General features: G+C 48.2%; 5 protein-coding genes and 1 non-coding gene across 6 annotated transcripts; 3 read left to right on the forward strand and 3 right to left on the reverse strand.

Annotated features, from left to right (window-relative positions):
- The first annotated feature begins 519 nt into the window (after positions 1 to 519).
- On the forward strand, positions 520 to 620 carry GGI43DRAFT_t156. The gene has a single exon. It is a non-coding gene; the product is annotated as a tRNA-Ala (tRNA).
- Positions 621 to 874: 254 nt separating this feature from the next.
- On the reverse strand, positions 875 to 4,642 carry GGI43DRAFT_109701 (heme peroxidase). The gene is made up of 5 exons (XM_083198900.1): positions 4,335 to 4,642; positions 4,038 to 4,276; positions 3,780 to 3,972; positions 1,682 to 3,720; positions 875 to 1,606 (listed from the first exon to the last, which is right to left on the reverse strand). The coding sequence occupies exons 1-5, from the start codon at positions 4,558 to 4,560 to the stop codon at positions 1,055 to 1,057; spliced, it is 3,249 nt and encodes a 1,082-aa protein (XP_083058671.1). The 5' UTR covers positions 4,561 to 4,642; the 3' UTR covers positions 875 to 1,054.
- Positions 4,643 to 7,469: 2,827 nt separating this feature from the next.
- On the reverse strand, positions 7,470 to 9,591 carry GGI43DRAFT_109676 (uncharacterized protein). The gene is made up of 3 exons (XM_083198899.1): positions 9,228 to 9,591; positions 7,853 to 9,162; positions 7,470 to 7,790 (listed from the first exon to the last, which is right to left on the reverse strand). The coding sequence occupies exons 1-3, from the start codon at positions 9,363 to 9,365 to the stop codon at positions 7,610 to 7,612; spliced, it is 1,629 nt and encodes a 542-aa protein (XP_083058672.1). The 5' UTR covers positions 9,366 to 9,591; the 3' UTR covers positions 7,470 to 7,609.
- Positions 9,592 to 9,738: 147 nt separating this feature from the next.
- GGI43DRAFT_410472 (tubulin-binding prefolding complex subunit YKE2) lies at positions 9,739 to 10,560 on the reverse strand. Its single transcript, XM_083206623.1, has 4 exons — positions 10,384 to 10,560; positions 10,224 to 10,294; positions 10,043 to 10,167; positions 9,739 to 9,977 (listed from the first exon to the last, which is right to left on the reverse strand). The coding sequence occupies exons 1-4, from the start codon at positions 10,442 to 10,444 to the stop codon at positions 9,866 to 9,868; spliced, it is 369 nt and encodes a 122-aa protein (XP_083058673.1). The 5' UTR covers positions 10,445 to 10,560; the 3' UTR covers positions 9,739 to 9,865.
- GGI43DRAFT_410473 (AAA family ATPase VPS4) lies at positions 10,561 to 12,642 on the forward strand. The gene is made up of 3 exons (XM_083206624.1): positions 10,561 to 11,549; positions 11,617 to 12,067; positions 12,134 to 12,642. Exons 1-3 carry the CDS (start codon positions 10,927 to 10,929, stop codon positions 12,353 to 12,355), a joined length of 1,296 nt encoding a protein of 431 aa, XP_083058674.1. The 5' UTR covers positions 10,561 to 10,926; the 3' UTR covers positions 12,356 to 12,642.
- A 264-nt stretch (positions 12,643 to 12,906) lies between these two features.
- On the forward strand, positions 12,907 to 14,764 carry GGI43DRAFT_424202 (uncharacterized protein; the record flags this gene model as incomplete). The annotated part of the gene is made up of 2 exons (XM_083208335.1): positions 12,907 to 13,105; positions 13,218 to 14,764. 2 exons carry the CDS (start codon positions 12,907 to 12,909, stop codon positions 14,762 to 14,764), a joined length of 1,746 nt encoding a protein of 581 aa, XP_083058675.1.
- Positions 14,765 to 14,851: the final 87 nt, after the last annotated feature.

Genomic DNA, 14,851 nt, shown 5'->3' on the forward strand with positions numbered 1-14,851 from the left:
TTCACTCTCCTTTCCTCCCGACCTGACCTTTTCTCCTTTTTCTTCCCTTTTTCTTCTTTTTCATTTTGGTCTGTCGCATGCGTGACATGGGAGTGGAATACAAATCGTTGTTGTTGTAGGTTATAAAAAGAGGAGAAAGAAGAGAGAAAGTGAAAGACAGAAGGGAAACTTTTTTTTTTTGTCCGCGCGGGTTGTTGTGCAAAGTGTGCTAATATTGACTTTTTTTTATTACAAGACGTGGATGATACCATTGACCGCATTCTCAACATACATACAGACAGACAGACAGCTATTTAACTTTTTTTTTTCTTAAGTAGATTCGGTTGTTTATTTACCTGCATCTTCATGCTTTTGAGGGTCTCCTTTGTCTTTCTTTTCGGTGATATCAAATGTGTGTCAATTATCGTGATTTTCTGGGAGAGGAAGGATAGAGAAATAAAATTGCTTTGGTTTTGAGATGTACCGTAGATGCTTTCCTTGATAGTGACTATTTCGGAGTTGTCCGTTAACGCATAGCATGGGCGGATGGTTTAGTGGTATAATTTTCCCTTAGCATCTTGCAATCTTTGAGTTGCAATACCGCATGGGAAAGGTCCGGGGTTCGATTCCCCGTTCGTCCAGCGTTTTTTGTCATTTCTTTTTTTGCTTTTTTATTTTAATGTTCTTCTTCCTTTCCCTTTTTACATTCTCTGCTTTTTTCAATTGCTGCTTATTCAAGTATCATCGGATGAAACTTGTTAAGAAAGAAGACTGTCAGTTCACGGCACTCCAAGTAGAAAATATCACTCATACGAGAGTGGCGATGGCAGTTCTAAATGGTCTAAAACGTGTAGAAGAACTCGTTTGCATTTCTTACGAATAATGAAAGTCAGCACTATGGAATCAGATAAATTTCTTGTAGATTTGAAAGTATATATTAAAATATAGACCATACAGCTCGGCCTCAAGTATTAACTAACATTATTAACTAAAATTTCCAAATTTCCTTTCTCTGCATCTTAACCGGGTATCCTCTTCTCTTCTTATCCAGATTTCTTTTTCCTTGTCTCTTTTTCTACTCCTCCCAAGTAACCTTCATGGAAAGAGGGAAAGGCGAAAGAGTGCCCCAGTTCTCAGTAAGGTATTCGCTGAGACCACCTTGTCTGGCAACCTTCTTCAGCTCACCTTGAGGTCCTGCCACCTTCTTCAGGCCTTGCTTCTTGAAGATGGCGCGGAAGAGCTCCACCAGTGCAATCTGGCTGACTTCTTTACCGACGGTGGTGTGCGTTCCGGCGCCGAACTGGATGTAAGATTCGAGAGGGCGACAGGGGTCGACAGTTTCAGGGTTGGGGAACTGGGTAGGGTCACGGGCACCAGATACAAAGGAGGCGAAGACCTTGTCGCCTTGGTTGACGTTGACCTTGCGTCCGTCATCCTCGGTGATGGTGTCGGTGCCGGTGGAAACCTGGTGCAGGCTGAAGGCGCCAGCCATGCGGACACCCTCCATGGCGAAACCGAGGAGGAGAGAATCGATCTCGGGGGTGGGCTCCTGGGTGGCCAAGATGTGGATATCGTCGACGTAGGGCGCACCTTCGGTGGAGAGGTACCAGTCAAGAGCTTGGGCAAACTATAATAAAGAAAGGTAATGTTAGCATTTGCATATGAAATCGCAGAAAAGGAGGATAGAGGAATAAATACGCACCAGTCGACCTTGAGATGGCACAGTGGCAGCAGCAGTAGGGAGGATCAGACCCCAAGCAATATCATGGGCATCCAGACCAGATTTGGCCAGACTTTTAACGGCATTGACACCGGCGGTGGACAGAGGGTCATTCTTGGTATTGCCGGTGAATAGACGCAGACCAAGGGATTTGGTGTACTTGACAGTCGTCTCAATTGACGAGCCAAGCGCATCGGCAATCTCCTTAGTCTTCTGGCGAAGAGGGAAGGATTTAACGGGATCAGTATCAAGGAAGATAGTAGTGAAAATAGCTGCCAAAGCGGCATACAGCTCTTGCTCGGAGAAGACACCCTTGGGGTTCTCCACAGTCTTGAGAGGGATGTTGAAGATTTGAGCAACGTAGTGAGTGTGAGCTGTGTTGCCAAGGTCACGAACAACATCGATATGCTTCTTGCCCATGAGAGTGTACGATTTCTCTGCCAAGAGCTTCTGCGCTGTCTTTGCATAGAAAGCCTTGACGACGTTCTTCCAATCGTCCTTGTAGAGAAGAGACTCGAGCGTCTTGCGGTCGCTGGCCTGCATGTACCGGCCACTACGACCAGTAAGAATCTCAAGACCTTGCTGCCACTGAACATTGTACTTGTCAGTATTGGAGAAGATGTGCTTGAAGCCACCGAAAGATGTAACCTCAACGCGAGGAGCAGCAGCTCTTGGGCGCTCGAAGCTGAAGCGATGAACACGGTTCAAGCTGGTCAGGATCTTACGGTTCTCCTGGGGGATGACCATGGGATAGTGGGCGTATACGGAATCTTGCTTGAAGTGGTTGGGGAAGGCCCGGATGAACAGCTTGTAGAAAACACAGCCGTGGTTGACCTTGAGATCGTATGCGACCTCCTTGAAACCCCAGTGAGTAAGATACTTGGGATTATAATCGGTGGTGTAATGTCTGTCACCACGCACAAGGGAGACGGCATCAGACAAGACGACTCGGGAAATGGTGTAAGTGGGAGCGATACCAACACCGGGCACCATGGGCGACTTGGCCTCCTCAGCAACCATACCAGGGTAGAGCTCAACGTAATCGGGATGCTGGTACAAGTTACGCAGAGCGTCAGCAACCTGAGGATCAGAGTTGATTTCCTCAAAAGTCTCGTAAGCCTTGAGACCGAAGTGCTTGCGGAACTCGTTCAAGCCCGCAAGATTCCACTTTCGGCCGCGGATGATACCCAGCATCTCTACAGGTTTCATGATACGAGGAATGTTACGAGCGCCGAATGAGCCTCCTGGCTGCTCAATAGCTGTGGCGATGCAGTCGACGAGATCGTCATCATCGAAACGTCCATCAGGGTTACGAGTGTATCCTCCAAACACGCAGTCGGCAGGATCCTTGGGTATGGCCGCGGCGAACTTGTGGAAGGCATTCATGAGTATGCGCATGTCCAAGGTGCCAGAGTTCTCACCCAAAAGCTCGCCATAGAAGTCGCGCATCCACTCGTCGTCCATTTCGGAGATGCAAGAGTGCCAGCGATAGCAAATGTTGAACTCAGCAGAGACGCTATTACCAACTCCTCGTTCAGAGCCTTTGGTCGTGCCCACATCTGTGCCGGCCTCCTGGCGAGGGTCTAGAGTCCACTCGCTATCAACACGGTTCAAGTTGATTATGTTTCGCACGTAATCAACAAGAGTGATGTTAATGTACAAACCAGAAGTCACCAAACGAGCGGTCTGGAATAGCTCTTCATCGTACTTCTTCCAAGCTGCTGCCGCGGCATCTCCCTGTAGATTAGAGGGAGGCTTGGCGAATCTGTTGCCTTCGTTGATGGCGGCTAGGTTTGTAGCGATGTAGTTGTGGAAGCGGTTGAACATGATAAGGATAACGCAGACGCCGGGAGGCATACCGAGAAGTCGCTTATCGGCGAAAGTATCCGGCTTCAGCATACCATCTTTGAATGTGCGGACGCTATTCTGGGCTTCTTGGCTATGGCCGTACAGAGGAGCCAAGTCGAGGTACGACGACGAATCGTTGATGTTGGCATCTCTTTCGTTGGTCCAGAACAAGTCTTTGATTATAATTAGCCTGGTAATTCTTTTTCATGGAATGATTGCAAATGATATTTACCATGGATGATGATAGTAGCCCAGTACCAAAGAATGCTCGAGACGTTGTTAGGGTTCTTGATGAACTTGTCTCTGGCCATCAGAGCTTCGTAGATGGCTTCAGGATCTGGTAGAGCCCCTAGTGGCACAACTCCGGGTCTGACTGAGCGCGAGTAAGGAGTTCCGGCTGCGCCAAGTTTGGGCATGAGAGGGTTCTGAGAGGCTCGTAGTTAGTTTCTATTCATAAACGTACCTTCTTGACATGAGCAAATTCACTTACGTTGTTGGATCCATCAGCTTGGCGGAAACGAAACTGGTCTCCCATGTACAGCAGTGGGGGATGATCAAGAGAATACCACAGCTCGTCGATGAACATATTGGTGAGTACTTCTTGTCTCTTGGAGCCATTGGGCAGCGCAGCCACCAATTGGATGGTCTTCTCCATGATCATTGTCTTGTCATCGCTTTGTGTTTCGCCCTTGAGCTTCGAAAGGATGATTGCCTTGAGCGTCTTTAGGTCTGAAATAAAGTATAAGTAAACGCCATGGTTCACCAAAACACTACCATTGGTACTTGCCGGAGAAAGTGATCGTGCTCAGATCCTGTATCACAGTCGGCCTGTTGATAACCTTTTTGTAGGTACCATCTCCCATCTCGTTGGGGAGAGGCCGACGAGAGGCACGATACAGCTGCATTAAGCCGCCATATTTGACTGGCTTAGTCTTTTTTGCCTTTGCGACTGGGCCACTGGGGTAGTCGATAGTGGCATGATTGCCATTGGGAGCAGCTCTGTTGGGGTTCATGGTGGACAGGGTATTACTACTGGCCGGGTATCAAAAAAAGCAAATTGTCCAAGAGCAGCAAAAGCTACGCAATGTGAAAAGGAAAATAAGAGTCAACGCGCGAGCTCATGCATCTGGGGTGTTCCACTGTCTTATATAAAAATCTAGAGGTGAGCGAATGCCTATCCTGCCGTTATGTTCGTCTCTTCAATGCAGGATGAGGCCGCACAGCAGCAGCTGCAGTATGCATTACGGGGTATAGACATGCCTAGTCAACCACTTACATGCGCGTAGGAGTGTGAGGGTTCGGGCCGCGGGCTACGGCTGAACCAACAATCTTAGTGGTAGCATTCTGAGATCGACCCTAGGAGCCAAGTAATTACTACATCGGAGACGAGGAAGACGAATAGAGAAAGGCGTGCCCGCTGATAATCCACATAGTGTGCTATCGGGCAGCTTAGTTAAAGTCATGCTTGCACAATCAAAGCTGTGATGTCTCTTAGCTTCACTCAGGGGACAAGGAAGGTCGACGTTACTCTATACCCTCCTAGCCGCCCTTATTGGAGAGCTTGTAGGCTCCAGGTAAGACATACATGGAGAGGGCCGGAGATCATACCTCGTATAGACTTTCTCAGGCATCATCAAGACATAAACTTGGCATTACGGGAGGCAAAGTATTTGTAAGAAACTTTTCCCCTCCTCTGTGTCAGGCACACTCGCCGGTGTTAAATGCCATTGGCGAATGACAAGGCCTTGAAGCGTCTCGCATTGTACTCCGGAAAGCGAATAGGGAGAGTCCCACAACAGCTATCTCTCCCTCTGCGGGTCAAACTTCTCAGCTCGTGATGCCTAAAGAGTGATGGGAGTTGTCGACTGTATCCAAGCCTTGTATGTTGTATGTAGTAGTACTACGGGGCCGAGGGCGAGTCGTGGTAGCGGCCACTTGGCTGGCCCTCTTCGACCCACCCCCATCTCGCCACTGATAATCAGATTGGTCCCGTCAATCTTCCGGCCGCAAAGGTGTGTTAGTCGGCCGTAAATGAATTGGAAATGCCGATTACCGCTAGATTAGTGCTGCGGGTACCTTTGGAGGATCTTGGCCAAGCAGCTCAAGCCGACGTCAGACAATTGTGTCGACATATCAGATATACAATGCCGGGAGTTGGAAGAATGATATGTTAGAGCTCTGAGAAACGCTCCTACGGTTACCAATACTGTAGCAAATGGTTTCACAAGCAAGATTCTTGAGAAGCAAAAGCCCCAGCCATGTGCACAGACAAACAGAGTAGCTGCTTTTGCTTTTTCACTCCAAGGGAGAAGCTGAACATCTCTCCCTCCTTTCCTCCCTGCCTGCTGAAAGTTGTTCGCGCGCTAAGAGCTCCAAGCTCCATGCACCGCAACAAACATGCAGATGAATGCTGAGAAACTCGGCCAATCCTACATCCTGTCGGTCGTGGAAGTGGCGGCCGGACGGCTTTTCGCCGTGCTAGCTCCCCATCTAGGCCCTGGCTTCATGATGTTTGTCTGAGACATGCATATATAGGCGCCAGACTGCACGAGTAGATCGCTGCCCAGACTGAAATATCCTCGTTCGGATTGGTGCTTCTCCCGGATCCACCCCACTAATAGAGAAATGAGAGGCTTGCTTGACGCAGCTGAAACTTTTGGTACTACGCCGGTTACGTCGAGATGCCTTTGCCGTCTAGGTTCCTTTGCCGTCTAGGTTGGTTTTCTTCCCGCCCTTTCCTCCTTGGCTTTCGCTGCAGCGCTCACTTGAGCGTGGTAAATATGCTTATTAATACTATCGCAGTGTTGGTACGGATTATAGCGGATGTAGTTTATCGGCATAAATGTGTGAAAGGACCATGCCGCTCGCGATCTATCTGTGGGTAAGGAACCAACTCACCGGAGATCGTGAAATAAAGAGGGCGGGACTTAATCGGCGATCGTGTTCCAATCGACTGAAACTCGGAGATCCCAATATGACCCCAAATGAATCCTACTACTCATGTATATATTAATATGGGGAGAACATTGCCTCTTTATGAACTCTACCAACAATAGATGCACAGTTCTCATCTGGATCTTCCCAAGAGAGAGGACCAGGGTGAGCGGATCATCTTAGATGAGATTCGATTTCATTTGCTGTGGCTGACAAGGCTGCGGCCGGGTTGACCCAGGTTGGCTCCACCGTCACCGTAAAAGCGATGCTACTTGGTCACTTTTCATTCTAAGTGTTGCTACCTAAGCGGCCCGTCATCTGGTCGTGCTGGGAGTATTCCATTTTACTTTTGGTAGCATTCCTAATAGGCTATGCGTTCTTGTACACTAGCTCAGTATCGAGCCGAAGTATAAATACAGAGAATTTTTGAAATGTGCTCATATCCACCGGCGATAGATGCCAACTGCTTTCTGTCATACACCCCTTCACGGCTGCCCAAATCTTAGCGTCTTAGCCATGTCTGAGTAACACTAAATTGCATGGCGTGTCGTAATGGATTCTGCGTACAGCATACGCTCCTTTGTATTGCCTTTGTGACATGATATTTGCATGGGTGAATGCATACTCCAACACGCTGCATATCGGATTACCTAGCTCCCGCATAGAGTACACGCTGCGTACTGCTGAGTAGTAATCCTGTAAACTTGAGACCTATGGGTCTTTTGCAAGAATCCTCCTGAGGGTCGTAGCATCATACATCCTCTTTTTATGCGTTGTGTCTCAAATGCGATATAAGATTGATATAATGACCACATAGCTCTCTTAATGATCTGCGTGAATAATTTCATGTTGCCATAATAGAACTCGAGTCAGTGTGCTTGTGGCTTGAGTTGGTACAAGATAAGGCCATAGTCTGCTATGGCAATCGTTCCCGATGTGCTTCCTAGGTGTTTAGACATGGCGGTAATTTCCAGACGGTGAAAATGTTGAAATAAAGCCAGGCATTGCTTGCCAAAAAAAAAAAAAAAAAAAAAAAAGAGAGATCGCTATGACATGGCTGCATCAAGGGTCTATAATGACGATTCAATGGTTCATATTAGTGTTTGAAGATCTTATTCTGACATTTCGTCACTGCATCCGTAGATCGACAACTTCCAATGGCATTTTGTCGCTTTCATACACGTGCCCATTAGGATGATTAGCTTCGCGATAAAGATTATCAATGGAATGTTGGTGAAAGGTCTCTGTGCGGTTACAATTCAGAACGTGGTCCAGTCCAGGCGGGTGCGTGAGCCGAAAAATGCCATATCTAGATCTAGAGTTAGTCGAATATCTTTTGGTGCGTTATATCCTTCTTCTTTCTCAACTTACTCATTGTATCTAGGTGCACACACGATGGCAATGCTTTCGGGCATCATAACTTGATATCCTGCGTGTGTGTGGAGATCACGAGAGCTCATGAAGCACGTCTGTGTTGGATGTGTGTGAATCCAGCCCAGCATCAACAGGTCCTCATTCATACAGTAATCAAAGAGAGCACTTTCATTCTCCGTCTCACACGTGTCGGGGGTGGATTTCTGATCTGGTATAAGGAGGCACCTAACAAACAGCGCATTGTTGATGGGAGTTCCACAGAGCACACCGCACGTCTCTAACCCTGCCGCCGTGTTCTTAGAGGCAATTTCTAAAAATTTGGAGCGCAGACTGCCTGGGAGGAAGATTGACCGAACAGGGTCACCATTTTCAAGATAACCTCCAGGTTTAAAAGCCAGACGTTCTTTCTTAGGCTGAGGTACTTCCGCAGATTCTTTGGGTGGAAGAGGTGGTTGATTTACATCAACCAATGGTCGCGGAGCGGCATCTAGTGATGGATAGTCATCAAGATAGGTTTTGCGTGGCACCTGAGGAGGGAGAGCTGGTTTTGGAATGTCAAATTTATCTTCGTACCGAGGTGGAGGCACATCGAAATGCTCCTTTGGCGGTCTTAGAGGTTGGGACTCTCTTGATGAAGTATGTTGGCTTTGCTCGTAGTCGACGGGCCGCGATTTGGAAAGAGACGGATAATAGTAATTGCTCGGGGTTACCATGTTTGTTTCCTGCTCGTAAATTGCTGCATCATAATCCCTGCGTTCCTGAGCCATATCTAGTGTTCGTCGGGTTGCCTCCATCTGGCGTCGGAGATCGGTATCATCGAGCTGTGATGTTCTATTCCCCGTACTCTGCACCTCGGTACCCTCCCCATTTTTTGATATTCGCGCATCCCAAACACTACCATGTTTACTAGTACGTTTATCTCGTTCTCGTCGGGTTAATTCTTGTTGCGCCAAATCAACGGCTAAATCTTGATGTTCGGCTGCATCTAGGATTCTTGCATTGCCGCTTAATGTAGGATCCCGAGCGGCAAAGCTCCCATAGGTCGATGATGTTGGTCGCTTACGCCCCTCGGCTGCGGAAGACGATGTACGTTCCCATTCTTTATATGCAGATTGAATCTCTGGTTTCAATTGCTCGAGATCTTTGATAACGCGATCGATGCGCTTGGATAGCGATTTGAAAGCTTTCTTATTATCGGGATCTTTGAATTGAGGATGAGTAGGCAGAAATTTGAGCACTAGGACAGAGTGTCGATAAAGCATCATGTAGGCTCGTCCGAAATCGCCATCTGATAAAGCGAACGATGCCTTCAAACGGTATCAGCACCTTGACGGAGGCGGAAAGAGAGATGTAGCATAGAGCCTGCACGTACCTCTTGATAAAGCGTATCAGCAGCTCTGATCCAATGCTTCATAGCGATATTAACGTTGAAGGCAAAGTTCTCAGCCTGTGCCACGAGCTCTTTGACGCTCTGCGGCCGAGCCGGCGCCATGCTCGGACGAGCCTCCATTCCGATCAGGCGAGAGGTCTGTTGGATAGTGTCAGAGAGTGTCTCTGCGAATCCTAGCCGCTCTAGAGGAAATATTGCATTCTAGAGGGCAAGGCTGCCGCCAAAGCTGCAGAGATAAAGGGTTGCCTGATAGGCAGAAAGATTGTTGTTCGTGGGAAGCCTGGCGCAACTGACAACAAAGGCCAAGCAGTACCTATGTACGTAGACATGTATTTTGGCCCCTCCAACTAATAATGGCGGGGCATGTGCTGAAGACTTGGGGAATGGCGGGAGGATTTAGTTGTTTAATTACATGCGAAAGTTGGCTAGCGCAGCGCCCAGAGCACTATTACACCTCTTATCGTGAACAACTCTTAAAAGGGGGCATCAGAGCCTGATATTTGGTAGGGATGTTGAAGACACGATCGTCTCCTGTAGCAAGCCTTGTGACACAGAATCTGGCCGGCATCTTTTCCATAGATTCATTGATATTAGCTTTTGATTAATTCATCTATAATTGTCTATTTTCCTCCACTGGCCGCTTGTTGGGCTCCGGCTTGGAGCTGAATAATCTCAGTCTTCTTCTTCTCGATATTCTCCTGCGTCTCTTTAATCTGACCTTCTAATCTTGTACTGTGCGCAGTGCTTGGGTTAGTTATGATATTCAAAATTCACATGCATACGGAGTAGTGACCAACATTTCGCCTCCAATAAAATCTAGTCGGCCCTTGACGGTGCTCTCTGCCTCGAAAGTCTCTTGCTTGAGCAAGACAGGGCCTACAAGCTTGTAGACGACCTCATCCTCGCCAATATTCTCAAATTCCTCCAAGTTGTTAGCGTTCATGCTCCTAGTTGGCAAATCGCCAGAAGAGTGCTTACCTTTTGCACGCCGAGGTTTTCCTGTCTCTGGCCTTCCAGCTTCTGTCGTGAAGCCACTGTGTTTTGAAGGTCTGAGAAGCAAAGTGAATGAAGTTAGCATGAGAATCTCTTGCATCAGTCAAGCTGGGCATGTGCAATAAGGAGGCAATCCAATACTCACCCTGCTGGAGTTTTTGATACTCTTCAGAAAGGGCCTGTAGCTTGGCTTGAATCTCTGCCATCTTGGGTTGGCAGCTAAGTGTGCTGTTGACTGCTTCCAACTCGTATATACGTAGTAGTCCAGTCTTATGTATCAGCCTAATTCCAATTCCACTGGACAGGACTGACTGAGCCAACTTCGCCGACGAGTGCTAGAGTCGAATTGGCGACGCCCCGCTTAGTATCAACAGGCAGCTCCAAATTGCGCCCCGTTACAGAGGTAAATTGTTACCCCGCCAGCGGTCAAGCCTCAGTCCCAGTAGCGCAGGTACCAAGTTATTGTTCGATGTTGTCAGCCTGCTTCTGAACATCATCTTGCGTTCCAGTGCTCTGTTGATAAAGCCTGATCTGCCTCTGGTGATTGCCTCGGCCGTCCCTTCGACACCTTCCACGACGGCTCTCGAGTGACACGCATCCATCGCTTGGCATCTTTCCCCAAGACCGTCTTGTTCTTCTGCGCTCGCATTTACGATTCCTCGGGCTGCGAAGAGGCGAAACCGTCATCATGTCCGTCAACTTTCGAGACCGGGCTATCGCCGAGGTCCAGAAGGCTATTGCCGCGGACAATGACAAGGAATATCAAAAAGCCTTCGATCTCTATATGTCGTCGATGGAGCTGTGGGTCAAGGCCTTGAAGTGGGAAAAGAACAAGGCTATCAAGGCCACTATGCAGGAGAAGATGGCCACTTACTTAGACCGCGCCGAAAAACTGAAGCAATTCTTACAATCCGAGAGCGAGAGCAATACCAACGGCGGCAAAACTCCTATGGGGGCCAATGGATCTAGCGCAGGAGGCAAAGCCAAGCCGTCGGCAGAAGATGAAGATAGCAAGAAGCTTCGCAATGCGCTATCGGGCGCCATTCTTCAAGAACGGCCAAACGTGAGATGGGAAGATATTGCTGGATTGGAGGGTGCCAAGGAGACGCTGAAGGAGGCCGTCGTGCTGCCTATCAAATTCCCAACTCTGTTTCAAGGCAAGAGACAAGCATGGAAAGGCATCTTGTTGTACGGCCCTCCAGGAACCGGAAAGAGTTACTTGGCAAAAGCCGTAGCAACAGAAGCAAACAGTACTTTCTTCAGTATCAGCAGTTCTGATCTGGTGAGCAAATGGATGGGTGAGAGTGAAAGGTAAGTCATGTTGTATAAGATGATGGCAATCCACCTGCTCTCATTGCTGACTATTATCTACCGATAGACTCGTGAAGCTCTTATTCTCCATGGCGAGAGAGAACAAACCGTCCGTCATTTTCATTGACGAGATTGATGCTCTCTGTGGCCCCAGAGGCGAAGGTGAATCTGAGGCTTCTCGACGAATCAAGACCGAAATCTTGGTGCAGATGGATGGTGTCGGTAATGACAGCAAAGGCATCCTTGTTCTGGGAGCGACCAACATTCCCTGGCAACTAGATGCTGCTATTCGTCGGCGTTTCCAGAGACGTGTCCACATTGGATTACCTGACATCAACGGTCGTGCAAGGATGTTCAAGCTTGCTATTGGAGATACGGACACTGCTTTGGAGCCCAGCGACTACAACACTCTGGCAACCTTATCAGATGGCTTCTCGGGTAGCGATATCAGCAACGTGGTCCAACATGCTCTCATGAGACCAGTCCGGAAAATTCTACAAGCGACACACTTTAAGCCAGTACGTTTTAACATCCACTGAATATGCCCTTGTACTATATCCCTTTCTAACACTATGGGTTTCTAGGTAATGAAAAATGGCAACAGGATGTTAACCCCTTGTTCTCCTGGGGATGACGAGAAGATTGAAATGACGTACGACGATGTAAAACCAGAGGAACTGCTGGCTCCAGATGTGTCACTCGCAGATTTCGAGATCGCTTTGGGCGATTCACATCCGACGGTGTCCAAAGACGACATTGAGAAGCAAATTGAATGGACAAATGAATTTGGAAGCGAGGGAGCTTAGGGAATGGGCGTGTCTTTGAGTGTACATGGCACAGCGGCGCTTTGAGGAGTTAGAGGGGCATCTAGGCACTCTTTGCACATACAGTTCTGAATTTGGGAATCGCAATCCATTTTACTGGAAAAGACAAAAGAAGCTGTTCATATTCGATTCTTTCATAGTAGATAGTGGGGCCAACGTTTTAGCAGGATGCGAGTTTTCTCAAGTCAAAGGCCAAAGATGGATTGGGATTGTCATTATAATTTGTCTTTACTTCAGACAATGAACAATTCATTACTTTCTTCGTTTAACGCAGAAGGAAAATAGATTGCTGCGTGATGATACGTTGCGTCATAAGTACCAGCTGTAGAATGGAGCGTCGATGGCAAGCTAAGGCCGGTGAGTATATGTAGCCCCACCACACCGAGCCTCACCTTGAAATCTTCACGAATTGGAACATTTTTCAGCTACTTTCATCCTTTAATTTTCGCAACATACCGGCGCGATTTATTTATCAACGCCTCTCATTCATGTCATTTTGTTTCCATCATGGACGCACAAGCTTGGCTAGGCCAATGCGCCAGCCCGCCGCGGCCTTTGCTCGAGCCGTAGCGACCAAAGCAAAAGCCACCGAGATGCACAAGGCAACTAGCAAGGTAGCAGAACAGCTCGAAGAGACAGGCATATGGAAACGCAAAGGCGGCCGAAGAGCAAGTGGTGCCCCAAAAGCGATAGAACCCCATAGAGTAAACATTGTGAGCGAGAAGCTATGCGGTATGTGCCCCCTTCTTTTTCCTCAGCTACTAGCTGAATGGCGGCGGTACAAGGCTGCTTGCTACATACAATGCGTAGAATTGACAGCTAATTTTTCTGACCGGCGCTGTAGATGATATCATAAAGTATTTGGGCGGCTCATTAGAACGTCATCGAGGATGCGATTTGATTGATTTGAACCCTGGCGCGGGAGTCTGGAGTCGCAAGCTTCATAACTTCTTGGAGCCGCGAAATCACCTTATGATGGACCTAGATGCTGAGCTGTACAGCCCATTTCTCAAGGACCTAACCTCTAAGAAGAACGTCCAGCTGATCCCAAAATCTGGCATCGTATGGAAGGATCTATTCGAAATGGTAGAGACAAATCTCTCTCACCAACAGGCTCTCTCTGATGGAGCAGAGCCAACACGCAACGATACGCTCCTGGTTACGGCCAATTTATCTACATTCCCCAAAAAGTCTTTCTTGGGCTTTGATAGCATGAGCACCATGGTCATGTATCAGTTCATGTCTAGCATAAAGTCATCATCTTTGTTTCAGAAATACGGACTAGTACGCATGTTGTTATGGGTTAATGACGAAGAAAAGCGCCGACTCATACCTAAATCACTAAATCGTCGCAAGCGAGGCTCATTTGAAGCTGAGCTTGCATGCGAGTGGATTCACGAAGTGGCAGGACAAGAGTTAGAGGCTGAGAACCGCCATACGCTACGCGACGAATGGATCAACAAAGAGTCTGCCCTCAACACACTAGGCAGGATGCAAGCACAAGGCCTCACAGTTCCTAGGGGTCGAGGTGTGAAGACATATAAAGACTCGGTAAAATCAAAGAGGCTCATAGGCAAGAAGCTAGCCGGAGTGAATATGCCTGATATCTCACGACCTTTCAAAAAAGAACTGGAAGACCTCGAACACGAGTTTGTAGAGGACAGTGTGGAAGCATCTGACCGGCTGAAATTCTTGCGCAGTAGAGAGAAGTATGAAGTCAATCACTACAAATCATTCTTGGAACTGCTGCAGGGATACGAGAGGATATCTGCTATGACGGTTGATGGCACGGGTGCGTTCGAGCAGGCTGATAAAGATTGGAACGAGACGATCGATAATCTCAAGAAGAACCAGCGAATGGAGTTTAATCTCCTACGAGATAGCTACCACTTATTTCGCCAAGATCCCCCAGCGTTACTCTGGGACCGGCGAGCGTACGAACCGCTCGCTGCCAAAGCAGACGAATTCTTCCCAAATGCACCCACGGCTCTCCTGGATATCCAGCCCAAGGCCATGCATCCTCTACTGCGGCAAATTGGCCCCAACAGCAATCACGCCGGAGACATATCCGACGTCATGCTGCGATCTTGGTGGAACTTGACACTCCTGCCAGTGCACAAGGCCATGGATGGCCTGTGGCCCGGGTTTGGTGATTTGATCACAGAGGTCTCTAGCTTGAAGGATATTCAACGTGGGGGAACTATGATGACGGGCCATGGATCACTGAGCGCTAGGAGCATCAACGAGGGACAGTGGACCGAGATACTCGAGACGTGGATGAGGTGGCCGTTCCGGCCGACATATGGGCAGATGCTGGGCAGGATGTCAGAAGATGAAGGAGATGTAGATGACGATGATGGGAAGTCTGGTGCATTTGGAGCGGGAGTTTAGATCTTTTGATGGTGACCCGGTGTTTTTACTGTACGATAAGGTAGGCTGCTGCGGACGACGACGCAGTTAGACAATTGTAGCTATCAA

This window comes from Trichoderma evansii (assembly GCF_050947405.1).
Source record: "Trichoderma evansii strain SZMC 28006 chromosome Unknown GGI43scaffold_16, whole genome shotgun sequence".
Taxonomy (NCBI): domain Eukaryota; kingdom Fungi; phylum Ascomycota; class Sordariomycetes; order Hypocreales; family Hypocreaceae; genus Trichoderma; species Trichoderma evansii.